The sequence below is a fragment of the Nyctereutes procyonoides genome, unplaced genomic scaffold, assembly GCF_905146905.1.
Source record: "Nyctereutes procyonoides isolate TBG_1078 unplaced genomic scaffold, NYPRO_anot_genome, whole genome shotgun sequence".
NCBI lineage: Eukaryota > Metazoa > Chordata > Mammalia > Carnivora > Canidae > Nyctereutes > Nyctereutes procyonoides.
The window spans coordinates 48,556,788-48,580,048 of record NW_026575052.1 but is presented as its reverse complement, the minus strand read 5'-3'; the positions used below and the strand labels follow the sequence as shown (position 1 = coordinate 48,580,048).

Below are 23,261 nucleotides of genomic sequence, written 5' to 3'. Positions count from 1 at the left end.
AAAGATTTTATTTATTTATTTATTCATGAGAGAGATAGAGAGAGAGAGAGGCGCAGAGACACAGGCAGAGGGAGAAACAGACTCCAGGCAGGGAGCCTGATACGGGACTTGATCCAGGGTCTCCAAGATCACACCCTGGGCCGAAGGCGGCACTAAACTGCTGAGCCACCCGGGCTGCCCCTGATTTTTATTCTTTCTGTAGTTTCCTCAATTATTTGGCTCTTTGCGATTCTAGTGCCTGCAACCTGGAACAGCGTATGTTTGATTTCTTTTGTGCTAGTAAATTCTTGATAAAAAAAAAAAAACACACAAAAACAAACTGGAAGTCTCTCAGCTCTTCCATAATGTTCCTCATAGTATAAGCCCTCCTTAAATAATCTTTCACCCTCACATCTTCTGGAAGATTTTTAAATTTTCACATATTTATGTAGAAAGGATGAGGAAGAGAAAGAAAATCTCAACAGTTGAGGACTTCTGGTTAGTTTAAAGCTGCCTGATAAGCAGTTCTACTTTAGTTGTGGAAAGTTGACTAGTTTTGGTGGAACATCTTCTATTTTCTCTAAAAAAGAAGTGTGGCAGAGTGGTAAATATTTGGCCAGTGGTGCCACCACTGAACCCATCCTACTCCCAGGGTTGATAGGTAAGTTGAAGATAGCATCTCTCCAAAACACAGCTTTAGAATCCTTTTCAGTACAGCGCTTGGGGCAGCTGTTGTGAGTTGATGTGGGGTTAAATTTGTTGGTCTCTGTGACCCAGAGGCTGCCTTTATAATGAAGAAGAACTTGGGTCAGGGGATCCCTGGATGGCTTAGTGGTTTAGGGTCGCCTTCAGCCCAGGGTGTGATCCTGGAGACCTGGGATTGAGTCCCATGTCAGGCTCCCTGCGTGGAGCCTGCTTCTCCCTCTGCCTGTGTCTCTGCCTCTCTCTCTGTGCCTCTCATGAATAAATAAATAAAATCTTAAAAAAAAAAAAAAAGAACATGGGTCAGATAGTTCTTTACCTCCACTCTGGCTTCAATTTTTTTTTTAAGATTGTATTTATTTATTTATTCATGAGGGACACACAGAGAGAGAAGAGACATAGACTGAGGAAGAAGGAGCCTCCCTGAGGGGAGCCTGTTGCAAGACTTGATTCCAGGACCCCAGGATCACGACCTGAGCCAAAAGTAGATGCTTAACCACTGAGCTGCCTAGGGGCCTCTTTTTTCTTTTTTTTTTTTTTCCAAGGTTTTATTATTTATTCATGACTGTCTCCTTGTATTAATTTTATTTATAAACATCTAAAACTAATAATGCTAACTTAAGGTTTTTTGCAGAATTCTAGGGTGTCTCATGGAATTGAATGAGAACACCAAGACTTGGGAAAGAGTTGCAGTGCCATGCCAAATTCAATCATTTCTACCCAGACTATAAGTACTGATTTTCCATTAATAATATATCCAGTGAAAATTCTAACTGGTTAATAAGAAATTTGGGATCCTGTTTCAGTAATGATAAAAGTCCTTTAAGTACCCAGAATCATTTGGAGGTAATTTTTCCCCAAATATCTGAGTTTCTACCTTCTGTAATCGAAAAGTCTTATAACCATTTTCGATAGAAATCCTTGTCTCAAACACTTCTCTCCCTTATTCACTTACCATTCATATTCTTTGTTTAAATTTTTCCTTATGGGAAGCTTGGGTGGCTCAGTGGTTGAGCATCTGCCTTTGACTCAGGGCATGATCCTGGGGCCTGGGGATCAAGTCCTGCATCGGGCTCCCTGTGAGGAGCCTGCTTCTCCCTCTGCCTGTGTCTCCACCTCTCTCTCTCTGTGTCTCATGAATAAATAAATAAAATCCTTAAAAAAAATTTTTTTTCCCTTACAATTTAGGTTACAATCAGAAACATTCTCTGGAAGGTATTCTATTCCATGCTGTAGTGATTCCTTTATTCATTGAGATTTGTAGAACTTTGATTAAAGAATCAAATTTCCCTTTGCTGTCAGATGGTATTTTCTATATTGTCCTTATGAAATCTCTTTAACCTCTTTCTTTTTTATTTTTGTTAATCTTGCCATGGGCCTCAACAGCAAATAACAGACTTTTTAAGATTGAGTACAAGGTAGAGGTGAACTATTTCTAGAATAGAGCCTGAACAATGCTGTCTCAAATAGTCTTTGAGTTTTATGGCATTTCATATAACTACACAGAGACCTTAAAAATAAAATAGACAACTAAACTTTTAATTTATTTTTTAATTTTTATTTTATGTAGCCTTTACACCCAATGTGGGGCTTGACTCACAACCCTGAGATCAAGAGTCTCATGCTCTACTAAGAGCCACCCAGGCACCCTATAAACCAGACTTTTAACTTCCTGGGTCTCTGTTGAGCTCTTTGAGTTTCAGATAAGTGAAGAAGTTTCAGAGAGATGTTTTTAGAGATCGTAAGTTACTCAAGAACATTAATCTTTTTATTGTGTATGAACTGGGATTTTGCATTATTTTTTTTTTAAGGAAACCTCTAAAATGGCTTAAATGGCCTTTCCCTCCTTTGTTGTTGAATTAGCATTACTTTTTTTTTTTTAAGATAAATGCTGACTATCTATGTACCTACTAGTCCACTTACGAGAAAAAGTGGTTAGAAACAAAATGACATATGCATATTGGTAGGAAAAAAAATGAGCACAAATTATTTTGCATACTTTACCTGTTTTAATTTGTGGCATATAAATTGAACAGTCTAAGAAATATTGGAGGTTTTTTGTTCTAAATGTATTAAACTTGAAAGATTGTCATTAGACTTTTCATGGAAACTTAAAATTATATGACTATCTATATTGATGAATCCCATTTAAAAAAATCATTTGAAATAGAGAAATAAACATGTTGGTTTTCTTCAACTTAAGGCAGTAGTAGATATCAGTTTTATTCATTTATTCAGAATTAGTAAGGTGATGGGCTAACTCATATTGTACTTTTCAAGTTCTAATGACTTAGTTTGATTTGGTGAAAAATAAAAAGAAACTTGGTAGGAAATTATGCAGTGATTTGTAACGCATATTTATATATACATGTCTATGCCTGTATCTTAAATAGCGATTTTGACATGGAAAAAAAATTTTTTTAAAGATGTATTTATTCATGAGAGACACAGAGAGAGGGGGGGGGGCGGGGGGCAGAGGCACAGGCAGAGGGAGAAGCAAGCTCCATGTAGGGAGCCCAACGTGAGACTCTACCCTAGGTCTCCAGGATCACATTGGGCCGAAGGCGGCACTAAACCACTCAGCCACCCGGGCTGGCAAAAAGCAAGTTCTTTGGATTAGGTGGCAACTTTAGTTTCAATAACACATTTTCATATATTTTCTTCTATAAAAGCTGTGATATTTTATTTTTCATAATTAGATTTCTATCCCATCTGGTATTTTTTTTTCTGTGTAGTGTAAGGTAGCAGTCAAGATTAATTTGTTTTTCCATATAGATAGCCAGTTGGTACAGCGCCATTTATAAAAAAGACCATTCTTTCTCCACTGCTCTGCACTGTCACCTTTATTGTAAATCAGGTGACCATGCCTATGTGGATGTTTTTGGACTCAGTATACTGTTCTTTGGTCTGTTATTTATATTTGTGCCCATCTTTTACTGTTTTAATTATAAAGTTTTATAATCTGATATCTGGTAATGCAGGTCATTCAGACATTTTGTTTTTCAAGATTGCTTTGGCTTTTCTTGGCCTTTTGTATTTCCATAAACGTGTTACAATTAGCTTGTCAATTTCCATAAAGTGTAGCAAAACAATAACTGGAATTATAGTTGGAATTGCACTGAATCTGGGGGGTCAGTTTGAAGAGAATTAACATCTTTATAATCTTCCAGTTTATAAACATGACATATCTCTCAATCTAATTAAGATCTTTAATCCTCTCAGTAGTATTTTGTAGGTTTCAGTATGGAGAACTTGAATATTTATTAGTAGATTTATTCCTCATAATGTTGTAAAAAATGTTCCATATGTAGTTTTATTTTCTATTTGTTGCTGGTATATGGAAATACAGTTGATGGTTTACACCCATCTAGAGACTTTGTATGTAGAGACTTGCTTAAATAATATATTCTAACAGTTTGTAGATACTCTTGGGTTTGATACATCTACAATCATGTTCTCCATGATTAAGGACAATTATTTTCTTTCCTTCTTATACTTAATGTCTTACTTTTCCTTTTCTTGCCATATTACATCAACTAGTAGGACCTTTGAGGTAATGTTTGATAAGAAGTAGTGAGAGTAGGCATTTTTGTCCCAATTCTCTAATCTTAGGGAAGAAAACTTTTAAAAATTTACAGTTAATTATAATACTTACTCTAGGTTTTTATAGAAACTTGTGACCAGATTAAGGTGGTTTTCTTTTATGAATAGCTCTTTTCTTTCTTTCTTTTTTTTTAAATTATATTTATTTATTCATGAGAGACACAGAGAGAGAGAGAGAGAGAGAGGCAGAGACACAGGCAAAGGGAGAACCAGGCTCCACACAGGGAGGCCGATGTGGGACTCGATCCTGGGGCCTCAGGATCACACCCTGGACTGAAGGCAGGCGCTAAACCGCTAGGCCACCGGGGCTGCCCTGAATAGCTCTTTTCTAATAAATATTGAGCTTCTTATAATAGGAGTTAATGAGAATGAAGATGCAACATTAAAAAGAGGAAATGAAATATTTAATTCAAATAAATAATGCCTGTGTACCTGAATTAGTTACCTTAGGCACATCATACAAAACACTACCTGGTAAAACTAATGTGTAAGAGTCAAAGTGCTAAAGCAAACCTGTGAGAAATGAATTTTAACTTTTTTATTAAGTTGGTTTTCCTATTTATAAATGGGAGGGAAACCATGGTACAGTTTACAGACATACCGGTGAGGTATTTTTGGCTTACATGTTGTCTTTATGCCACTATTAAAATTGTGAACATACTATGTAACAGTTGGAAAAAAGTGTCCAAAGGCATTTGGAAGAGAGGGCAAAGTGATTTAAGTGAATAAATGTAATAATTGAAAGGTGAATAAGTTTAAAAATAATTCTTGATCTCTTACATTCATACAAAACATTTGATTCATTTATTCTATATGTACTCTTAAAGGAATGGCTGGTTTTTGTATGCCAGGAGTTAGTGAAAATCTTTTTCCTCAGTTTCCTCAGTTTAGCTAATGGTCATATAATTGTGACTTCCTTTTTATTCTGCAGCATATTTTGACTACAAAGATGAGTGTGGATTTCCAAAGCCTCCATCTTACAATGTGGCAACAACACTGCCCACCTACGATGAAGCTGAGAGAACCAAGGCTGAAGCTACTATCCCCTTGGTTCCTGGAAGAGTAAGTCCAATTTACCATGTCACTTGCTGGCTGCTAAATGGGAATTAGGTTCTTTTCATTACCCACTTTTGATATATTATTTATGATTGTACTGATTAGTAAAAGTATAGCTAATTGGGTTTTTAAAGATTTCATTTATTTGAGAATGAGAGAGACAGAGAGAGAGAGACAGAGAGAGAATGAGTGGGGGAAGGGTTAGAGGGAGAGGGAAAAATAGACTCCCTGCTGAGCACAGAGCCCACTACAGGGCTTGATCCTAGGACCCTTGGACCATGACTTGAGCCAAAGGCAGAGACTTAACCAGCTGAGCCACCCAGGTGCCCCATGTACAGCTAATTTTTAAAAACAGGTACATTTTCTTTTGGGGTAATAAATTCTTAATTCTTCCTGAAAATGATGCAGTAAAAGGTACAAATCAACAGAAGATCACTAGTCAGGCCAGCTTATTTTCTCTGAATGTGCTATTAGCACCATTTTCTCAACTTTTCTGCCATGAAAGCCCCTGTCTTAGAGCAGGGGCTGATTTAGGAAATACACTGACTTGACCTTGATCCTGCACATTTCATATTTTGGTATGAGGTAGATAGCTGCTAGGGAGATCTATAGAGAGAATAAGTTCAACTTTATAGAATTAAGCTTATAGAAGGGCCCCCTGCCATAATGTCGATGAGCCAGCAGCAGTCCAGATGGCTCCTCTGTGAGTACATAGTGAATTCAGATCCCATCTAGCCTGATGTTGATTCATGGGAGTGGGGGCTTGGTATGATGAAAGCCAAGAGAAAACTTTGAGGCATTCTTTGTTTTTAATGTCAGATCTGCAAATAGCTAGATGTGATTTCATAAATACTCATCTAGATTGAAGCTGATGGAAGATAGGGGCCTTAGGCCAGATACTGGGAAAAGATGGAGTAAGATCCATTCCCTAGGAATGTGGGGCAGTCAGGGTTGCAGACTCTAGTCCTGACAGGAAACTAGCATGAACAATGAGAACAAAAACAGCAGTTTAGCCTGGGCAGTGCAGTGGCATAGGCCCCAGAAGTTCAGGCCTTAGGGTAGTGAACTCTTTACAGACCACAACTACTATGAGTGATGGGGCTTCTGAAACCACTGCTTGACAAAAATAATAATGTAAGCCCAGTGTAGGCTGTAAGGAGAAACTAGCAATCTTCAAGGAGCTTATGGTCTAAGGGCAAAACAGTCTTAATATAATAACCATGTATTGGAAGCAAATGACATGCTTGATACTATGTTCAGTTTCCAATGTATTGTTTCTAGTCCTCACAGTAACTTGTGAGGTAGATATTATATTGTCCCCATGTACAGATGCAAAAATTGAGGCCCAGAGAGATTAAATAATTTGCCCAAAGTAATGTAGTTAATAAGTAGCATAGGTGAGGGTCACACCTGGATACTCTAGACTCCAAAGGCCTATGTGTATTCTGTAGTCCTTTTAGACTGTATGGTAACTGTCCGATGGAAATACATAGGGATATTAGCTCTGATTAATAACTGAACTCCTTAGAATACTTTTATTTGGCAAGTATACGTAATTAGGAATTTTTCTAACATTATTTAGCAAATGTGTAGAGAACTTTATAAAATGTGCTATTTTGCAATGTGTATTTTGCAATGGATAGGTAGAAAACTTTGAATAAGGCGATATTCCTGCTGTACAAGCACATAAATATAGCTGGGGTAAAGGGCCACAAATACCAGTATCTAAGCAGTAGTACAAGGATATAGTGAGCTTTAAGAGCTGTGACTTTTTACTGTGTGATTATGGAATTTGATATGGAAAGATGGAATTTGAAATGGACACTGAGTTTTAATGGATAAGAACATTCCAGAGGGGAAAGGGCAGAAAGCAGATGTGAATTTAGCCTGGTGGGGGGGTAGGGTCTGTGAATGTAGAAATTGATTTTGCTTGAGCAAAGAATTTATGACCAGACTATAGGTTGTGGAGTGTTCTGAATGCTATGCTGAGGCATTTAGACTTACATAGAGGTCACACAGACTGTTTGTTTTTTAGCAAGAATATGGTAAGACAAGAATGGTGTTTTAGAAACATTAAGTCAGCAACAATTTGTAGGAGTCTAGTAGTAGAGATACCCAGGACAGCAAGAACAGTTAGAAGGCACCTGTAATATTATTATTACTAGAAATTACTTCCATGTCCTTTTGTAGTATATCTTTGAGTATTGATGCAAAAAAACGAATTAGTGTCTAATAATTAGGTAAAGCATTATTTTTCCTAATAGGAAGTCAGAAACTGGGTATTTAATATTTAAAAAAAATATAAACCAAATACATTATTGTAAGAATTTCTAACAGAAGTAATGTGTTATTAGAAATGGAAGCTGCCACTGACACTTCGTTCTCCAGTAACCCCCTACCTAGGCAAACCACAGCTTGTTATGGGCTTCCTACCCCCTTTTTATCTGTGTAGGGAGAGTTTGGATTGTCCTAAAGATTTGTTTCTTTTTTTCATTTGGGGGAACTTTTATTTTATTTATTTATTTATTTATTAAGATTTTATTTATTCATGAGAGACACAGAGAGAGGGGCACAGACACAGACAGAGGGAGAAAGCAGGCTCCATGCAGGAAGCCCAACATGGGACTCAATCCCGTGTCTCCAGGATCACACCTTAGGCCGAAGGCGGCGCTACACTGCTGAGCCACCGGGGCTGCCCTCATTTGGGGAACTTTTATTGAATTGAACTGTGTATACATGTAACTTTTAAGTATGTATTCATACGTTTTTCAGTATCTCAACACATAATGTACATCAGTTGAAAAGGTGGGACACATAGTTGATGTTAATGTTGGTGAGGATCATGTTCCTTCTAGACTTGGAGTATTTTGATTTCAAGTTAGGATGGAAAAGATGCTATCTGCCAATAAGCTTGGAAGTGTGGTTGTTTCAGACCTATCTGCTAATGTGAACAGATGGTCATGGAGTTGAGCTATGGACAGCTCTGAGCCTCTTCATATGTGATTATTCTATCCTTTTTCTCCCTTGTCTCACAAAGCATTTCAGTTTCTTAATAGGTTCTGGATTACTAATATTCTGGGCCCCCCAGCAGGCCCTGGATTACTAATTCTAGAACGTAAGCCAAATTTAAGCCAAATAGATATCTTTTCTTTAGATACATATGAGTGAATACTTCTCGTGGAACTTTATAATTTTTGAACCTCATTGTTAAAGAACTTGGGTTATTAAATGAACAATTCATTTAGAAAACTATAAAGATAGGGATGCCTGGGTGGCTCAGTGATTGGGCGTCTGCCTTTGGCTCAGGGCATGATCCTGGGGTCCCGGGATCGAGTCCCACATAGGGGGCCTGCTTCTCGCTCTGCCTCTGCCTCTTTCTCTCTCTGTGTGTGTCTCCCATGAATAAATAAGTAAAATCTTTAAAAAAAAAAAAAACCTATAGAAATAGAAGAAAGTTTTGTTTCTTCTCTAATTGTCTTAAAAGACAAAATGAAAATTTTAACACATAATGAGCCTTTTAATGTTCATAGTTTTGAATTGAGCCAACTCAGTAAATTTTCTCTTTGGTACTCATTTTTATCCCCTTTTTGTGATGCCTTTCATTTGCTTATGAATAATTCATTGGGAATTTACCTTACTCTTTCTCTTTTCATTTAGGATGAGGATTTTGTGGGTCGGGATGACTTTGATGATGCTGACCAGCTGAGGATAGGAAATGATGGGATTTTCATGTTAACTTTTTTCAGTAAGTAAATACACATAGGAGAACCACCTCCCACAAACCAGAGTGCTTTGAATTTTATGGGTGAATATGACTGAATTAAAATGACTAGTTGAACTATTATTTTAATATATTATGTTTATTTGATGCCTTTTACTAAGATGTTCAGAGCTTAGTTCACTTTTATCTTAATATTCTGTTTATCTTCTGTTTCTATGAATATAGAAAATATAACTGAAGCAGTTTGGGGAATGCTATATTTTTATATGAACTAAGCCTCATCTTTTAGGTCCGCAAAGACCCTTAGCATTGCTCTGACTCGTACCTGACCTGTAGAGTAGGAATTAAAGGCCTTATTAATCTGATGGATTTTTTTTTTGCATGCTTCTATTTTCTGACAGATCAAAGTCAACTGAATTTTTTTTTTGCCTCCTTCATGTTATTTTTGTTGTTTTTTGTTTTGTTTTAAGATTTTATTTATTTATTCATGAGAGACACAGAGATAGAGAAAGAAAAAGAGAGGCAGGGACACAGGCAGAAGCAGAAGCAGGCTCCACACAGGGAGCCCGACGCGGGACCTGATCCTGGGTCTCCAGGATCAGGCCTTGGGCTGAAGGTGGCGCTAAACCGCTGAGCCAACCGGGCTGCCCCTCCTTCATGTTATTTTGCATTCATCTTTCCATGTGTCACTTAGAAGTGAGTGACTATTTTTTTATTTGCTATATTAAAAAGATAAGATATAAAGGAAATGCAGTGCTTTTAAAGGTGGTGTGTTATGAAGCTGTCAGAATTCATAGAAAGATGAAAAACCTGAATCGGATTTTATTTACTGAAGTGTACAAGTCCTAAGTATACAGTTTGGTGAATGTTAAGGCATTTTTGAAAGTGAATAGCAGTAGACGTAATGTAATTACCTGATATTCAGAGCAGATGATTTCTTGTTTGTTTTGGGGAAGAGGACAGAGAATAGATTTTTGGGGGAGATAAGGCAAGGGTTATGGTGGGTGGGCTGGGCTTTTATCCCTGGAAAAACCATTGAAGCAAAAGCACATGTAGAGGGCACTCTTGATTCTTGGGTAACAGGATGTGTGTCTCACAGGGTTTTTTTCTTCTCTCTTACAGTGGCATTCCTCTTTAACTGGATTGGATTTTTTCTGTCTTTTTGCCTGACCACCTCAGCTGCAGGAAGGTATGGGGCCATTTCAGGATTTGGTCTCTCTCTAATTAAGTGGATCCTGATTGTCAGGGTAAGTTTATACCAGAAAATATAGACCCTGTAGAGAAACAATCAGTAGAATAACTTTGCTTATTTGATTTTTTCTTTTTACATTATTTCTACATTTAAAATGATTTTAGGTTTGTCTTTGTTCTGGTTTCCTGAAGTTGAACCTAAATCAGCTGCAGATGGTTCATGCGTGTAAGTTTTATAGTTAAATCTAGTGAATATTGGTGTCCCAAGGCAACATCCTATAGGATGTTCACAATTTGCTTTCTCTGCTGTTAATGTCTATAATGTGTGTTCTGAAATTAGTTGTTTTTGTAATAAAAAGAAAATACCACTTCTTTGGAGTCTCATCAAAAGCAGGCATTCCTCACATTAATTCTACTGAAGTTTTGATTTTTCTTCTTCCCTCTTTCCTGCTCTTTGCTTCTCTCTCCTTTCTCCCTCCCTTCCAGGGTTGTTTATTAGTAGCATCGTTGGTTCTGCCAAAATGTTTTGGAACTGAAATTGTTTACAATTGCTACTCCATTGGGGGGGCCTTATCTCTCAAATATATTAGAGAGAAATCTTCAGTGATTTGGGAGTTATCAGGTAGTCCAAATTACTGAAGTAATTTATACTTTAAAAGATCTAATCTCTTAAAATATATTGTGATTTCAGGTAAGTTTATTGCTTTTGTCAACTTAATAGATAAAATCAATGTATTCATCATAAATTGTCATTATTAACTAATTAGTGGGTATTGACTGGACACTGGACTTTTTCAAATGTATTTATTCTGACCAATTGTTAACGTTTTTAGGATTCTGAGTTCCTTTGAGAATCTTTTAGGAGTTAGGAACTTTTTCCCCCGAGCAGCTAATACATACTCATCTAAGACATGGACTTAGGTGAAGAACCCAAGCACTAAAGAGCTTTTTCATTCCCTCCCTAAATCTTAAATTATTATTCCTATTAAGAAATAAAATACTGTATTTTTAAAGGATTTTTAAAAAAGATTTATTTTATTATTTTTATTTTATTCATTTTATTTTATTTATTTATTTTATTTTATTTTAGAGGGGGGGAGGAGGCAGAGGCAGAGACGGGAGAAGCAGGCTCCATGGAGGGAGCCCGACAAGGCGGCGCTAAACCGCTGAGTCACCTGCCCAAATACTGTATTTTAATGCTCAGACTGCATTAAACTTTCAGATAATAAAGCCCCCAATAGAAAACAGTTAACATTAGTTAGCAGTCTTTTTTTTTTTAACCAGAAGTTTCACTAAGCTGACTAAAATGTTAAAACTGAATTGAATGAATCAACTTGTATCAGGATGGCTTTGTCTGTGAGTAATAGAAAACTGAGCTCAAAATGGCTTAGAAAACAGTGGGAAAAATTTATTTCCCATGAAAACAAGTCCTGACATGGAGGATCGTCATATCTGTTTTGCTTATTCATTGACATCATTAGGGACAATTGATGTCATATTGGTACAGGTGCTCCTCCCTCAGGATTCAAATGGCTATGGCAGTTTCAGGCATCACATCAGAAGCACAGCTGTGTTCAGCAGAAGAAAGAAAACTTATTTCTTCTTTTTCTTTTCTAAGTGCAAGAAAACCTCAGCAACCCTCACTTCCCAATGGCCAGAATGTGCCATTATCTGGCAAAGGAATGGGGGATTATTATGATGTTCATAGTAAAGCTTCCGAGGTTAAGGCATACCAAGAACAAATAGTTTTGGGACTGAGTAAGCAAAGTAAAAGTATCATCAAAACATATTTCTAGGGAGATCCCTGGGCGGCTCAGAGGTTTAGCGCCTGCCTTTGGCCTGGGGTGTGATCCTGGAGTCCCGGGATCAAGTCTCACATCAGGCTCCCTGCGTGGGGCCTGCTTTTCCCTCTGCCTGTGTCTCTGCCTCTCTCTCTCTCTTTCTCGTGAGTAAATGAAAATCTTTTTTAAAAAATGAGGTTTTAACCTCATTATAAAAATAAACAAACTTATTTGCTTTATTTTTCAGTTTTCCACCTATTTCCCTGGATATTTTGATGGTCAGTACTGGCTCTGGTGGGTGTTCCTGGTTTTAGGTAAGTGCTTTTAACATAGACAGTGGAGAGAAAAGATAGTGTTAAATTTTAGAAGTAAAATTACTTTTAGTAAACCCTCATCTTCCTTCCAACCCTAATATATAATTTTTAAAAATATTTCTTAAAGATTAGGTTGCCATCACCATTATTATATTAATAAAGTGTCTCTTGGTGGTCGATTTTTTTTTTTCCTAACCCATTCATACATATTTCTCAGATTTCCCATGTGACCGGTGGACACACTAATAAGATGGCTTTATAGTCTATCAGTTATTTTCTCCTGGATAATTACTGCCATAAAAGGGTTCACAAAAGATTGTAACCAACTGAACTACTCAGGAGTCTATGTGGCCAACTTTCAGTTGACTCTGTCAGCAGGAAACAAAATGTATAGCCTTGCTTGACAGAACTTCCAGAGGAATCAGTATTGGGTTTCCAGAATTCTTTGGTGAGAATAAGAATGATTTTGCAATGGGAAGGAGGCCTTTAGAATATATATATATATGTGTGTATATATAGTCCTTAAGATTATCTTTTTTACTCTTAAGTATTTATTTTAAAACCTCTTCTTTCGAGACATTCTCAAGCAAAAAAATGAACATTGGGGTGAATAGTGTTGGCTTCTTCATTCTTTGTATAGAAACTATATATGATATAATAAGGGACCATCGTCACTGCTGTCATTTCTACAGAATTATAGCAGAGCCATCCTGTAGCTGTTTAAGATGGTAAAATGGCCTCACCTGCTTCTTTGATATCACTTCTCCCGTGTCCTGTTTAGGGCCTTCTTATTGCCTCCTTAATTAAGATCCCTGGTGGCAATGCTGCTGATGGGTCTGGTTAGTACAGTGTACACCCCTGTCCAGTAGTTGCTTAATACACTCAGGACTTACCTGCTTTGCCTGTGGTGATAGACCATGCATTGCTGAACCTAAAATTTAATTGGAAAATACAAGTCTTACATCATATCAGCCCCCACCTCTCCAACAGCATCATCTACTCTGCTAATAATGGTCATTGAAATTCCACGGAAAGAGAAGTCATGATTTCCCCCCACCCTTAATTATTAAGACGCTTAATAATAAAAATGCCCAGAGAAGAGTTACTTTAGAGGAATAGTTTCCGGGTTGCTTATTCACAAAATTGTATCTTTAAGAAAAAGGCTAACTCTCCTTTTTCCCCCAAGCCAATACTGAATGGACCGAAAAAAGAGCCACTAAGCGTATTTTCAGGTTGATCGTTGACAGCATAGATAATTTAAAGAAACTTAATGAATTATCTTCCTATATTAAAGTTTCATGGAAGATGAATTTATAATACTTGTAATTAATTGATCATTCTGTCTATCTTACTGTTCACTAGTAAGCAGAAAAACAGTGAGGCTTTGGATATCATTTGTGCATTTGGACACAGTGTTTGGGTCATTTTTAGAATTTTTCTTGCGGAAAGAACCAATTTTGGGGGTTGTGTTTTGTTGCAAGGAACAGGCCCACACAGAGCTCTCAAGCTGACAACCTATGAACTACAACCAGCCTGTAATTGTAGTCTGTTTGTTCCATAGTTATTTTCAGAGTTTTTTTTTTATTAGCCGCCATCATTTAAAAACCTAGAGTTTCCACATAAAATGTCTGAATTTTGTTTACTTTTCTTAAAATTGGGATATCTAGCAGAACAGGCCTATATTTCCCCAAAGCACCCACCTTTTGGTGGGAGCTGTTGCAGGTGTCCCCTCCTATTAGGATGTGTGCTTTCCACTTTACTAGGATTCTCTGACACAGCTCTTCATGGGGTGACCTCTGCTCTGTAGTCACTTAACTGCTTTTGGTGCCAAACAGAATGGGAATGAGGAGTGATTGCTGAATGGGTACACATTTTTTTTTTTTAGGGGTGATAAAAATGTTCCAAAATAAAGATAATAGTTTTGGTTGTACAGCTCCATAACTACTAAAATTAAAGCCAGTGAACTGTACACATTAAATGAGTGGACTTCATGATATGTGAATTATATCACCATGAAAGTGTTTTTAAAAAGTGTCTTAAGATTCAGGGACCAGCCCTAAAGGAGGAGGGCCCAGGAGTGTGTGAGCTGTTTCTAATTAGGGGGCACATCACCTTTCCCATGGATTATTCTAACAGGTGTCAACTGTGAACGGCAAGCTTCTGGTGTAGACACACAAAATCAGTCTTACTCCTTTAGTGCCTCGTAAATAAATGGCCAAGTGTATCCTACTTGTATATATTTTTTAAGAATGGAGAAATAGAGTTTAGAATTAAGAATATATAATTGGTTTGGAGGGAAAAAAAAAAGAATTTTAATAGGTAAGGGGATCCTGACATCTAGTGGACAGCATGTGTATAGTTGATAGGAAAAAAATGCCATGCCAAGGGATGTTTTTTTTAACTTGAGAAAAATATTTTATAACCCCTCTCTTTTTTTTGGAGTTAATTATCTTGAAATTCTTTTTTTGAACCCAGAAGGTAGGTTTTGATAATGCTTCTCAGGTTGCCACATGTACATATTTAACTCCATCTTATATTTTATTTCCCTTTTAGACCAATCGCATTCTTAATGTACAAAGCCTTTCATTTGGGCTCTTGAGATTTTTGTTTTCCTATTGAGAACTGGAAATTTTTTAATGGAAATCCTTAGGAAATTTTGGAGAAAATTGCTTATGTTTTCATAGGTTTTAGCAGAAAAATGATGAAGTAGTGCTATCAAGAGGGATATTTCTGGGGAAGGGACTTAATACAGAAATTATAAACGCATTCTTTTTTTTTTTTTAAATCAGGCTTTCTCCTGTTTCTCAGAGGATTTATCAATTACGCAAAAGTTCGGAAGATGCCAGAAACTTTCTCAAATCTCCCCAGGACCAGAGTTCTCTTTATTTATTAAAGGTATTAAACAAAACTTTATTCTAGACCCAGTATAATCATGTGATACATTGCAGATTTCTATTCTCTGTAGGAAATACAGAGAAGGTAAGGAAGCCACAGTCCTTGCCTTTTAGCAGTTTCTAGTATAAGTAAGGATGTTTTCATAAAAAACTGTTGAAAAGGGCAAGTTAGAAAAACTACCACAGGAGAAAACATTATCTCATGTTCTGACAATACAAAAGAGTCAGGGGTCTTTAGTCATCAGGGAGCTAGGATATTTGGCTCTCTGAGGTCCTAGATCTTTAAATCTTGAATCCTAAAGCCACTGCTTATTGTTGTACTGTTCTAGAGAAAAGTACTGGGAAGGAGCCTTTCAGGCCTAATCACTGAGCTTTAATTAGATCCCCTAAGCCCCAGAGCTTCAGTGTGAAGAAACCTTTGGCTGTATCAGGATCTCCTTTTGCCTGGTTTACTTACAAGCCCGCCAAGACTTCCATCACTTAAAATTAGGGAGACTTTCCTGGTGCCCTTCTTTAAGTTCATACATACCCTGATATTACCACTCTGCTGGTAAGGAGGGTCAAACTTAAAGAAGGAGAAAGAGCCTATTCTCCTGCCTTGAATAAAAGGTCTAAGTCGTGTTAAGGCTCCTCTTTGATTCCTATGTGGTTTTCTCCAGAGCTGATTCTTAGATCAGTAGCTGCAAAAAAAAAGGAAGAACTGTGGAATCTTGAGAAAGAGTACACCAGAGAGAGACCTCTCTGGTAACAAGATCTAATAGGACTTGTTAGACTTCTCTCTTTGCTCCTTAAGACTTTTGGGGATGAGTGGGTTGTGGAAGAGAACTTTTAGTTACATCTAGGGGGCTAGGCTAGTTGAAGATCAGGCAAGACTTTGTTTCTTAGTTTTTGGGGTTGTTTTTTTTTTTTAAGATTTTATTTTATTTTATTATTTTTTAAAGATTTTATTTTAAAATAATCTCTGCGGGGATCCCTGGGTGTCGCAGCGGTTTGGCGCCTGCCTTTGGCCCAGGGCGCGATCCTGGAGACCTGGGATCGAATCCCACATCGGGCTCCCGGTGCATGGAGCCTGCTTCTCCCTCTGCCTGTGTCTCTGCCCCTCTCTCTCTCTGTGACTATCATAAATAAATAAAAAAAATAAAAAAAAATAAAAAAAAAATAAAATAATCTCTGCACACAATGATGGGCTCAAACTTATAACTCTGAGATCAAGAGTTGCATGCTCTACCAACTGAGCCAGCCAGGCACCCCTTCTTTTTCTTTTAAAAATAATAGATTCCATCAGTCTAGTCAAATGGTAGCTTTTGGGCAGCCCCAGTGGCTCAGCGGTTTAGTGCCGCCATCGGCCCGGGGTGTGATCCTGGAGACCCGGGATCGAGTCCCACATCGGGCTCCTTGCATGGAGCCTGCTTCTCCCTCTGCCTGTGTGTGTGTGTGTCTCTCATGAATAAATAAATAAAATCTTTAAAAGAAAAGATAGCTTTGAATTTCTGAATGGACTGAGATAGCACCTCTCTCTCTTCTCTTCATTCTTCACTTAGAAGGAAGTTTTGATATTTATTAGAGGATTACATACCTTCCTCATCTTGTTTCTGATACATAACAGATATCAGCTAGATTGGGAGAAAGCTTGAACTTCTCAGTTTTCCTGTATTGCTAGAGACTGAAGAGTTTTTATTTATAAAAATTGTTACTGTTTTCTTTGGATTCTTAAAAATTCTGAAATTTTTTTTTAAAGATTTCATTTATTTATTTGACAGAACACAAGTGAAGACAGAGGGAGAAGGAGAAGCAGACTCCCTGCTGAGCAGGGAGCCCGATGTGCAGGGCTCGATCCTAGGACTCTGAGCTCATGACCTGAGCCCAAGGCAGAGGCTTAACCAACTAAGCCACCCAGGCCCCCAATTCTGAAGTGCTTTATTAGGAGTATTCTAAATGTAAAGCGAAGTGTCTTTATTTGAGGTTCTGAATTGAAGTTGACAGTCATTAGTATTAATGCTGATAAAGCTGTGAGGGACATTAGGCCTACTGTTCTCTGTATTTTGGTGTCAGAAGCCTTAGCATGCTTTTCAAGTTGTCAGAAACTTCAAGCATCCCCCAGTGGAGGGCATAAAAGGTTTCTTCACTTTTCTATCTGACTTTGCTATTCTAGTATTTGAAATCATTTCTGACATGCCCAGAGGATTCAGAGCTCTAAATTAGGGGACTTAGAGCAGTATTTAGAATTCTAATGACTTCCTTAATAATTGTCAGTATCCTTAGAGTGAATCTGAAAAGCCATAATATCTCTTCGGACTGAATTTCCTTTGTCCATTGACAGGGGTAAGAACTGTTCATATGGATCCAAATGTAGAATGTTTCTCTAGTTCAGAGGAAATTTAATTTAATTTGAAGTTGTGCTAGCAAACCATCTTGTAAGGTATTAAGATTTTCTTTCATTGAGACTTCTTATTACTTCATTTAATGTAGTTGTCGCTAGGTAAAAGCTAGCTGTAGGCTTACTTTTTGCCAGAAAGACACGGGTAGGGACTTTTAAAATAGCTTTGCCATAACAGAAAAATAACTTAATGCCCATTAAGTCCTAAGAACTGGCGTTTTACTAGAAAAAAGTGTAAGAATAGTGACTTTTCAGGTGACACAAAATATAATACACACAAACCTTGAAATGACCCCAGAAGGCCTCTTTCTAATCAGTTAAAGCAGTTGTTAAAAGCCACACACTAAAGTTCATGTACTTCTATCTTAGGAGCTGCTTTCAGGTTCCCTTTTGGGAGCTCATTTAAGCTTAAAAAGGAAATCTGGTTTCCTACGCCACAGTGAGAAAAGCCAAATGAAGCTGTTAGAGGTGGGCCCAGAGGCATCAAGAAGTGTTTGAGTACAGGAAGCAGAAGAATAAAATGTAAATACTCTTTCTATATTGTTTTAAAAGAAACAGATACCTTTTAGAAATCTCTTTATCTAGAGCACCTGGGTGGCTCAGTGGTTGAGCATCTGCCTTCGGCTCAGGTCGAGACCCCAGGGTCCTGGGATTGAGCAGGGAGCCTGCTTCTCCCTCTGCCTATGTCTCTGCCTCTCTCTGTGTCTCTCATGAATAAATAAAAATCTTTAATAAAAAAATAGAAACTTCTTTATCTAAAATGGTCAAAATGTAAAATGTTTATACTTTTTCTTATTTACCAGCTAACTGGAAAATAAATTTATATGGAGTACCACTTGCTCTGATGCTGTCAAGTGGTTGAGGGCTTAGCTACAGGAGCTGGGACATGGTAACACAGTTAACTGGTATCCAACACTACTCTGAAAGTACTGGCACATAGGTAGCACAATAGACTTTAAATTCTAATATTTTAACCACTTTTGAAAAAGGAAAGAGGAGCACCTGAGTGGCTCATTCGGTTATAACAGCATCTGCCTTTGGCTCGGGTCATGATCCTGGGGTCCTGGGATCAAGCCCCCACTGCCACCACCAGTTGGGCTCCCTGCTCAGCGAGGAGTCTACCTCTCCTCCTCTCACTCTTGCTCTCTCTCAATAAATAAGTAAAATCTTAAAAAAAAAAAAAAAAAAAAAGAGGATCCCTGGGTGGTGCAGCCGTTTAGCGCCTGCCTTTGGCCCAGGGTGCAATCCTGGAGACCAGGGATGGAATCCCACGTCGGGCTCCCGGTGCATGGAGCCTGCTTCTCCCTCTGCCTATGTCTCTGCCTCTCTCTCTCTCTCTCTGTGACTATCATAAATAAATAAATAATTTAAAAAAAAAAAGAAAGAGGAAAGAGAGTTTTGGTGTTTTGTTTTGTTTTTTTGAGAGAGAGCACACACAGGCACGTGCATGAGCTGTTGGGGAGAAGCATAGGAAGACTCCCTACTGAGTCTGATAAGCAGACTCCCTACTGAGCAGGGATCCTGATGCAGAGCTCCATCAGAGGATACTGAGATCATGACCTGATCCCAAGGCAAAGGGTCAACTGACTGAGCCAGTCAGGCGCTGGCAGGAAAGAAAGTTTTGTAAGCCCTGACATTAATGAAATAGGACCCTTCATATTTAGATGATTCCTGTGATCTGGTGAGCTGTACACGTTAGACACCAGATATTTAATTTTCCCCCCCGTGATGATAAATGCTTTGATTTTTCCCTTTCTAGTTTCCCCTCCTCCTCATTAATATCTCTCAATTTATTAAAGGAAGTTCACCTCAAGTTAAAGTTTGATTTATTGATTGTGTTATAAAGTAGCGAGATAGTAAAAATGTTTCTAGTGGAATTTTTGCTTAAAACAATCGTATAATGTTCAGGAAAAAAAAGGTTGTCTTCCTCTTGAAAGTAAATGATCTGTAGGTTCTTGGCTCCTTTTGTTTCTGAAATGATCTCATCTACAATTCAGTAATGAAGTCTGTAGTCCCTAAAACCTTTCTTTCCTCCAGTTGTGTTACAGCATTGTTTTTGTAACAACTTGTGAATCAGGTCCATGTGAACAAGCCTCTGAGTCTTAAGAGAGCAGTGAGCACCTCTCTAGCAGTTATTTTCATCTGGAGTCTGTACGGTAATTGAGATTACCCGTTACTAACCTAGCGAGGTGTATGGGATTTTAATGTTTGCTGGGTGGCTCTGACTTTGAGGGATCTACTAAAGTTAATTTAATCTCTGGAGGCAGCATGATCTAAGGAAAGTGGCCAGATAGTTATCTGGGCTGTATCATATGTTCTTGCAGATTCTAGTGTTTTGGTGAATAGGAGCAATTACATTAGTTTTCATCTGTTAAAGGAAACTGATAAAACTGAAGTTACTTAGTTTGTAATAAGTCCAGCCCCCTGGCGATAACCTCCATTTGACACGGGTCTGCTGATACTCCTTTTGCTACTTGGTTTTTTGAGTTCTTTATGTTCGCATGTCTTTGTCCCTGCACATCCTGAGGCCTTTCAACCTAAACAGAAGTTGCTCTTGTGTCAGTAGTGCTGGTTTCCTTGGATACCAGCTGAATTTGGAATATGGGAGAATATTAACAGTTTAAAAACCATATGTTGATTTTTTTTAAAATTTTTTTCATATGTTGATTTCTGCTATTGTTGTAGCTCCTGTGCATCATGTCATGTCAACCTTTTGAAGATTGATGCAGTTGTCTAGTCAGAAGAGATAGAAAAGGGTGCTTGTAGCTTTTACAGGAATTTGGAAAGGTGAAAAGGGAGCTTAGGGCCAGCATATGAGCCTGTCCAACTCTCCTTGGTGCAGGGTGTACCCAAGGTACTTTCTCAAATACTTATTAAGTGTATATCTCTTTACTGTTTTTTTTTTAAGATTTTATTTATTCATGAGAGACACAGAGAGAGGGGCAGAGACATAGGCGGAGGGAGAAGCCGGCTCCATGCAGGGAGACTGATATGGGACTCGATCCTAGGACCTCAGCATCATGACCTGAGCTGAAGACAGGTGCTCAACCGCTGAGCCACCCAGGGGTCCTTCTTTAGTGTTTTGTGTTTTTTTTTTTTGTTTTGTTTTTTTTAGCACAAATATCTGAAGTTCCTTATGCTTTTCCCCAGTATTTCCATGAAAACCAAAACAATTACACCAATATAGAAATGCCTCAGAGTAGTAGATGAAAATTGGACTTAAAATATATATAATATATGGACATTATTTTGAGTATTTCAGTCACATCTGTTCCTTTTTAAAAATTAGTTTTACTGGGATGCCTGGGTGGCTCAGTGGTTGAGCATCTGCCTTCAGCCCAGGGTGTGATCCTGGAGACCTAGGATCAAGTCCCACATCAGGCTCCCTACATGGAGCCTGCTTCTTCTCCCTCTGCCTGTGTCTCTGCCTCTCTCTGTCTCTCTGTCTCTCTCGCTCGCTCTCTCTAGAATAAATAAATAAAATCTTTTTTAAAAAATAAGTAAATTTAAAAAATAATAGTTTTATCAATTTTTTTCAGAGATAAATTGACCTTTTTTTCACTTGTTTTTGACTAAAATAGACTTTTTCCCTAATTGATTAAAAACGAGTATGTGTGATATCTACGAGTTTGCAGTTGTCCTTTATCTTTACCGTGCTCTGATTACAGCATGACATCATTGGCATCCTTATTGGAAATCTTCTTTGTGTGATATCTAGCAAAATTGGCAGAGTAAATCATAGCTTCAGGTGGGTCAGAAAATGGCCTGTGCACTGGGTTCTGCGGGGTCTTGGCCTCCACATTACAATCATCACTGTGGGGCTAAGTGCAGGGTGAAGGAAGAGGTCTTTGCATTTCATTCTTTTGTGAGGAAGTTTAGAGGAACCCCGGACCTCATGGGCTTTAGAGAAAGTGGTCAAGTTCTTTTTAGTTCTGGAGTCCTTGGTAACTTTAGGAACCAAAATTTTAATGTTTATTGAATAGTATGATGTCAGTGTATAGTAATCTTAAAGCTATGTTAAAATGTACTTCTTGTGTCTCCAAACATCCTGCCTCCTTTTGTGACTACATCCTTCTCTTGGCCAAAATAAAAAGCTAACTAGAGTTTCAATATTCAATATCCTTCTCTGGCAGATGTTTTCTGGCAAAGGCCTTCCTGCGTTTATGAATTCTCTCTCAAGAAGCAAGGGAACACCTGCAGGAAGTGAATCAAGATGCAGAACACAGGAATAATCACCTGCTTTAAAAAAAAATAAAAGTACTGTTGAAAAAGATCATTTCTCTTTATTTGTTACTAGGTGTAAAATTTTAATAGTTAATGCAAAATTCTGTAATCATTGAATCATTAGTGATTAATGTTTGAAAAAGCTCTCTCAATCAAGTATGTGATGTATTAATAATGCCTTATCTATGGTTTGTAGTCATTTTAAATAGCATGAGCCTTGTCCCTGTAGTCAGTAGGGGGCAGTCTTGCTTTATTCATCCTCCATCTCAAAATGAACTTGGAATTAAGTATTTTAGTGTAAGATATGTATAATGCTGGCCATTTTAAAGGGGTTTTCTCAAAAGTTGAAACTTTTGTTATGACTGCATTTCTGCACATAATCCATACTTGCTGTTGAAATTAATCTAGAAATTTATTCATTTGTACTGTGAACACCTGGAAGCAAAATCATAGTGCAAAATACATTTAAGGTGTGTTCAAGAATATGTTCTGAATTGGTAAATAATAAGCATTAATTTTTTATAGTCTGCATTCCAAATTTTGCAGTACCTTATTCTGTGTTATATACCTAAAAAATTGTAAAGGTGGTGTCACTGTATAAAATAAAAAGGGCAAGGACAAATGCAACTTAATTACTAAAATGCAATTCTTGACATTCTGTATGATTAGAATCCATACCCCTCCCCCCCCTTTTTTAGGTCTCCTGATAGTTAGGCCAGGGGCTGGAATAGGGAGGGAAATTAGGTACGCAGGTGCAAAGAAAGAATTAGTTTGGAACTTTTGAGATGATCCCTAACATACTGTAGTAGTACTACTTGCTTTTACAATGTGTTAGCAGAACCGATGAGTTATAAACGTAGAATGATGTGCTTTCTGCCAAGTGGTAATTCACCTTGGTTTGCTATGTTAAAACTGTAAATACAACAGAACATTAATAAACGTCTCTTGTGTAGCAACTTTTGCTGTAGATTAGTGTTTAATTTCTTGGTTTGCATTTGTTCATTGCCAGGGCAATTTTTTCTACTCCTTATTCATACAGATTCATGCAGAATCATTCACGAAGTACAAAAAAATTGGTTTGAGGCCAGTTTTTTTCTTTTTTTCTTTTTCAGCACAAAAAGTTCCCTTCTCTTATACTCAGTACATTCCTAAAGATGCATGTGAAAATTGCTTCTGCAAAAGATAATGGGTTAAATAAGGAGGAGTTTTAGAGATTTTAAATCATTCCAGAATTCCCAATTATGCTTCATTTTTTAGACATCTTAATTTATTTCCAGTATTTTCTGCATATTACTTGCCTTTGCTCTTTTTCTCATTTGAACACAGTCCATTGGTTTAGGTCCTATGAGCACCTGGCTGAGGTGAAAGATTACTTGTTCCTCCTGATTTCTATTCTTGTCCCAGTTGTGCTAAATTTAA

At 37.6% G+C, this 23,261-nt stretch overlaps 1 protein-coding gene across 1 annotated transcript in view; it reads left to right on the top strand.

Moving 5' to 3' along the window:
- NDFIP1 (Nedd4 family interacting protein 1) overlaps positions 1-22,798 on the top strand; it is a 51,013-nt gene extending 28,215 nt beyond the window's left edge. Inside the window, exons 3-8 of the mRNA XM_055331804.1 lie at positions 5,216-5,346; positions 8,998-9,085; positions 10,184-10,308; positions 12,281-12,347; positions 15,137-15,242; positions 21,752-22,798. Of these exons, the coding sequence (XP_055187779.1) occupies positions 5,216-5,346; positions 8,998-9,085; positions 10,184-10,308; positions 12,281-12,347; positions 15,137-15,240 (515 nt within the window). The 3' untranslated portion in view covers positions 15,241-15,242; positions 21,752-22,798. The remainder of the gene's footprint in view (positions 1-5,215; positions 5,347-8,997; positions 9,086-10,183; positions 10,309-12,280; positions 12,348-15,136; positions 15,243-21,751) is intronic.
- Positions 22,799-23,261: the final 463 nt, after the last annotated feature.